General features: G+C 35.4%; 1 protein-coding gene across 1 annotated transcript; it reads left to right on the top strand.

Moving 5' to 3' along the window:
• Positions 1 to 586: 586 nt before the first annotated feature.
• On the top strand, positions 587 to 5,267 carry LOC123256641 (zinc finger protein OZF-like). Its single transcript, XM_044685228.1, has 2 exons — positions 587 to 701; positions 3,657 to 5,267. The coding sequence occupies exons 1-2, from the start codon at positions 587 to 589 to the stop codon at positions 5,126 to 5,128; spliced, it is 1,587 nt and encodes a 528-aa protein (XP_044541163.1). The 3' UTR covers positions 5,129 to 5,267.
• Positions 5,268 to 5,460: the final 193 nt, after the last annotated feature.

The following is a 5,460-nucleotide window of genomic DNA, read 5'->3' as shown; positions in this document are numbered from 1 at the left end:
AGCATCTATCTAAGTCTCCTGTCTGCTCATTAGAGTGATTTCTGGGGGTGTAAGATCCCCCAAAATTCCACTCCACACAATATCAAGCACTTAGCATGATTCCCCTTCACTTAGAATGTAATTAATAAATATTTGTTAAATTGAATTGTAGCCCTCCATGCCATCTATTTAGTTACCTAACACATAAACATATAATACTGAAATCCTCCATAGGGCAGTAGAAAACATGTCAGGAACCTGAGAACAGACAAGGCCCTGAAAAGATGAAAACTATCAGGAAGGATTCTTTTAAGGGTCTACTGATGCTCTTCTGTATTCCCCAAACAGTGATAAGAAATTCTCTTTTTTTTCTTGCCCTCAGAATTCCCACACTTGTTCCACACACCCCACCCCACCCTTAGCATGTGGTGGTAGTAGTGGGAATAAACTGCACTGAGCCCTTCCAGTAGGTAGAAGAGAGAAGCAGACAGAGCCCCTAGGGGAAGGAAAGACTTATGTTTTTATCAGTATCATTCTTTCTTTAATTTTTGTAATCCTTAAGGTACAGCCTCAATAAATGAGACCTTAGAATCATAGAATTTTGCCTATGGATGAACATGGACAAGAATCGTGTCAGATGAGAAGAAACAGATGGACTGAATTGTGTGCAAGTGAAGAAAATACTCACATCATTGACATAACAGATTCAGAAAAATACTGTGGTAGAATCATAGAATCTTAGATCTAAAAACTCTTGCTTGATGAATTCAGTAGATATATAAAGTATTTCAACTAATGATATGAATGAGTCTGTAACCAATAGATTTCATAAAAGCTAAGGATAGTAGTAGAAACATGAGTTTGAGCTGGTGGGAGTTTACCAGATTAAGTGGTGGATGTCTGAGCTTAAAAATTGCATGTGCCTATGTAGCAATTTAAGTCTACAAATGACCATCCTACACTTAGTCTAGCTCAGCTTTTCAGCTATCTTTCAGAACTAAACTTTGCAGGCTGAAACTCAGATACCAAGGTACCTATGAAGAAAACTCTTACAAAGGGTAAATCAGAAAGGGAAGGTGTTACAATGGTTAGCCAAGTGTGTTGGTTAGTTAACCCTCAGAGCAACCCTAACTGACTGATCAAGGAGCTGATGGTTTCTCCCTTCTGGCCCCCTTTACTGTTACAAAAGATTATCTGACTGTGTTTATTTAACTAAAGTTGGTTTAATAACAAGTCTTAAATGGAAGGGATCAGAATAGAGGAAAGTAGGGATTGCTTTCAACCTTAAAACAAAACAAAATCAAATCAAATGCCAAAGAACTGGAAATAAATTAGGAAATGGTTGAATAAGTTGTGCTTTATGACTGTATTGGGGCATTATAAGAAATGAGAATTCCAGAAAATCCTAGGAAATATAAACTGATACATAATGAAGTAATTAGAACCAATTGAACAATTTATAAATAGTGACAACTGTGTAAGTAAAACAACTTAAAGGACTTAAGAACTCTGTTCAAAGCAATAACCAGCTACTTTTCCAGAGGACTTATAAAGCATAATAACCTTCTCGTGACAGAAATGACAGACTCAAGGTACAGAAAAAGACATACTTTTTTTTATACAGCCACTGTATGGATTTGTTTTATTTGAGAATGCTTATCTGTTATAAGAGGTTTTTTCCTTCTAGTTTTAATGGGGAGATTGTGGAATTCAAACATACTACAAACATAATTAGCAAAGTTATGAGTTGCTCTTACAATTCTGGAGAACAATTTGAAATTACATGGATAAAGTGAATAAGCTGTTTGTACCTTTGATACAGCTTATATCCCAAGAAGGTCAATAGTAGAAAGATTCTACATGTACTCAAATATTCATGGAATTACATTTTTGTAGCAGCAAAAAAACCAAAACAAAACAAAAACAAACAGGTGCCCATCAGTCAAATAATGACTAATGAAATTATAAATAAAATACCTGAAAAAAATAAGAAAATGAGAAGACATACTAACTTATATAGAGCAGAATCAACTGAACAACATATATGACAACAACAATATAAATGAAAATAAGATTTGAAGACATCATTCAGATTGAGCGTAATGACTAATCATGGTTCTAGAGGACTGATGATAAAATATGCCTTCATCTTGAAAAAAATGTGTTGTACTATGGGTACAGATTATTAAATAGTCCCAGTCAGTTAAATTTGCTGTATTGTTTTGCTTTGTTTAATTGTTTGTTACAAGAGAGGAATTTATAGGTAGAATAGGTTGTTGGGAAGTGATAATAACCAAAAATCAGAATGTTAGATTTCAGAATTTTCATTCTTCTTATCTAGAAGTTTTATTAAAAAGAAAATGAAGTTATTCCGAATAGAATTATTCTGCATGACTATTTATTGGCGTCATGAATTTTCTTCCTTTTCTAAATGTTTACAAGTCATCTATTTAATAACCTGTTCTAGAATTTTTCTGTGAGAAACTCCTAGACTACAATTTCAGGAATTCCCCAACTCTATAAGGAAAAGCAAAACATCTCCCTATCTCAAGTCTTCTTCACTTCCTCCCTTCTCTCTCAGATTTCCCAAAAAAATATAGTGGTTCTTAGTTACAATTATAGGTTCTTTTTGTTTTTTTCACTTGTTTGAGCCTATATGCATACTTTATTTAAATTGATGTCATGCTATGTTGCCATCTTAATCTTTAGTTTCATCTTAATGGCAGTTGACAAGCAATATGGTCTAGTGGACATTGTATTCAGAGACTGATACACTGTGACACAATTGAACATAATGGACTTCTCTACTAGCAGTAATGCAATGATTCAGGATGACTCTGAGGAACTTATGAGAAAGAACACTATCCACATCCAGAGAAAGAATTGTGGGATTAGAAACACAAAAGAAAAACAACTGCTTGATCATATGGTTTGATGGGGGTATGATTGGGAATGTAGACTCTAAAGGATCACTCTAGTACAAATAATAATATGGAAATAGGTCTTGATCAATGACACATGTAAAACCCCGTAGAATTGCTTGTTGTCTATGGGAGGGGGTGGGATGAGGGGAGGGAAAGAACATGAATTATGTAAACATGGAAAAATATTCTAAATTAATCAATTAAATAAAAAACTTAATTAAAAAAAGAAAATTCCTATTTCACAACTAACTAGGTGTCATGGTATACTGAAGTGGGACATATGGAAAAATGACATATTTTCCTAATTGCCATTAAATTGCTATTGACTTTGGGTAAATTAAAAAATAATGATGGCATTAGCTGCCCTCTATACCTCATGGACTTCTTGTATTAAAGCCTGATGCATGTAAAAGCTCTTTGTAAACTATATATTGCTATACCCATGTAAGGTATCATGCTATAATATTTCAAGAAGATCCATCATGTGGTGGCCAACTCTTCGAATTTAGCTCTGCTGGTGATAGGGGAACAAACACATTAAAGGCTATCTTCATAATTGAATTATTTCCAGCTTGGCAGGACCTATCACCTACTAGTAGCAAACATCTTCAAGAACTTAAGCTTATTCTCCCATCTCAATGAGGCATTTGGAGTAGGACTTCCCAGTGCAAAGATTGTTTTCCTTGATGCTTTGTTTTCCAAGCACAGAAAAGAAGTAAATTTGTATTTTTTATTTCTTTTATTTTATTTCAGATTGGAAGACTAGGCCTAAAAGAGAGAAGTCAACTACAAAGCAGATCATTTCTACGGAAGAATTATCCCAGGAAAAATGTAAAAAGGATAGTTGCCAAGATTTGAAGTTGGGAAAAACTTGGGAATATGATGTTATGTTAGAAAAGCAACAGGGCAACCAGGAGAGATCTTCCAGGCAAATGGCAATAACTCATATGAAAACTAACAAGGTGACTAACCATGAAAATAATAAATTTGTGAGAAGATTCAGACGGGGATCAGTATTTGCTTTACAACAGAAAGTACCTGTAGAAAAGACTCTCTGTAAATTTGACAAACGTGGGAAAAACTTCAAACAAAATTCAAACCTGATTAAATGTAATAGGGTCTCCTCAGGAAAGAAAATATATAACTACAACGAATGTGGAAACTCATTCATGTTCCATCTAGATTTTATTCAATATCATACTGGAAAAAAATCCTACAAATGCAATGAATGTCCAAAAGCTTTCAATAAGGAGTCATCTCTCAGCAGGCACTGGAAAATTCACATTGGAGAGAAAACCTACGAATGTAATGAATGTGGAAAAAATTTCAGTGAAAGGTCATGTTTAAATAAACACCAGAGAATCCATACAGGAGAGAAGCCCTACAAATGTAATGAATGTGGGAAAGCCTTCACTGGCAGGTCATCCCTTAGTAGACATCAAAGAATCCATACTGGAGAAAAACCCTATGAATGTAATGAGTGCGGGAAAGCCTTCATTCAGAGTATACACCTTACTCGACACCAGAGAATTCACACAGGGGAGAAACCTTATAAATGTAATAAGTGTGGGAAGCCATTTAGATGGAATACACAACTTATTCTGCATCAGAGGATCCATACAGGAGAGAAACCCTATGAATGTAACGAATGTGGAAAAGCTTTTAGCCGCAGCACACATCTTAATCAACATCAGCTAATTCATACTGGAAAGAAACCCTATGAATGTATTGTATGTGGGAAAGCCTTTAATGACAGGTCATCTGTTACAAAACATCAACGAATTCATACTGGAGAGAAACCTTATGAATGCAGTGTATGTGGGAAAGCCTTTCCTCACAGGTCATCCCTTACTGAACATCACAGAGTTCATACTAGAGAGAAACCCTTTGCATGTGATGCATGTGGAAAAGCTTTCAGCCGAAACACATACCTTACTCAACATCAGAGAATTCATACGGGAGAAAAACCCTTTGAATGTAATGAATGTGGGAAAGCCTTTGGCCGGAGCACAAATCTTGCTCAACATAAGAGAATTCATACTGGATTAAAACCCTATGAATGTAATGCATGTGGGAAGGCCTTCATTGACAGGTCTTCCCTTTCTAAACATCAGAGAGTCCATACTGGGGAGAAGCCCTATGAATGTAATGAATGTGGGAAAGCATTTAGCCACATATCTTCCCTTACTAAACACCAGAGAATTCATAATGGAGAGAAATTTTAGTTCATGTGGAAAATTCTTTATAAACTCACCTTATACAGAACATTGGAGAAATCATCCTAGAGAACATTGAGGTCATGTGGTACACTGAAAAGAGTTGGATTTAAAGCTGATGACTTGGGCTCAAATCCCAGCTCTTCCAACTTACCCCCTGTGACCGTAGGTAAAGTCATTTAAACTCTGAGTCTCAATTTCCTCTTCTCTAAAATAAAGAAGTTGAGCAAAATGAAGTCTTAAGATTATTTCCTGTTCCAAACCTACTTTCTTTTTCCTTCCTTCCTTCCTTCCTTCCTTCCTTCCTTCCTTCCTTCCTTCCTTCCTTCCTTCCTTCTTTC

The sequence above is a fragment of the Gracilinanus agilis genome, unplaced genomic scaffold, assembly GCF_016433145.1.
Source record: "Gracilinanus agilis isolate LMUSP501 unplaced genomic scaffold, AgileGrace unplaced_scaffold7608, whole genome shotgun sequence".
In the NCBI taxonomy this organism is placed as follows: Eukaryota; Metazoa; Chordata; class Mammalia; order Didelphimorphia; family Didelphidae; genus Gracilinanus; species Gracilinanus agilis.
This window is presented reverse-complemented; position numbering and strand designations above follow the sequence as displayed.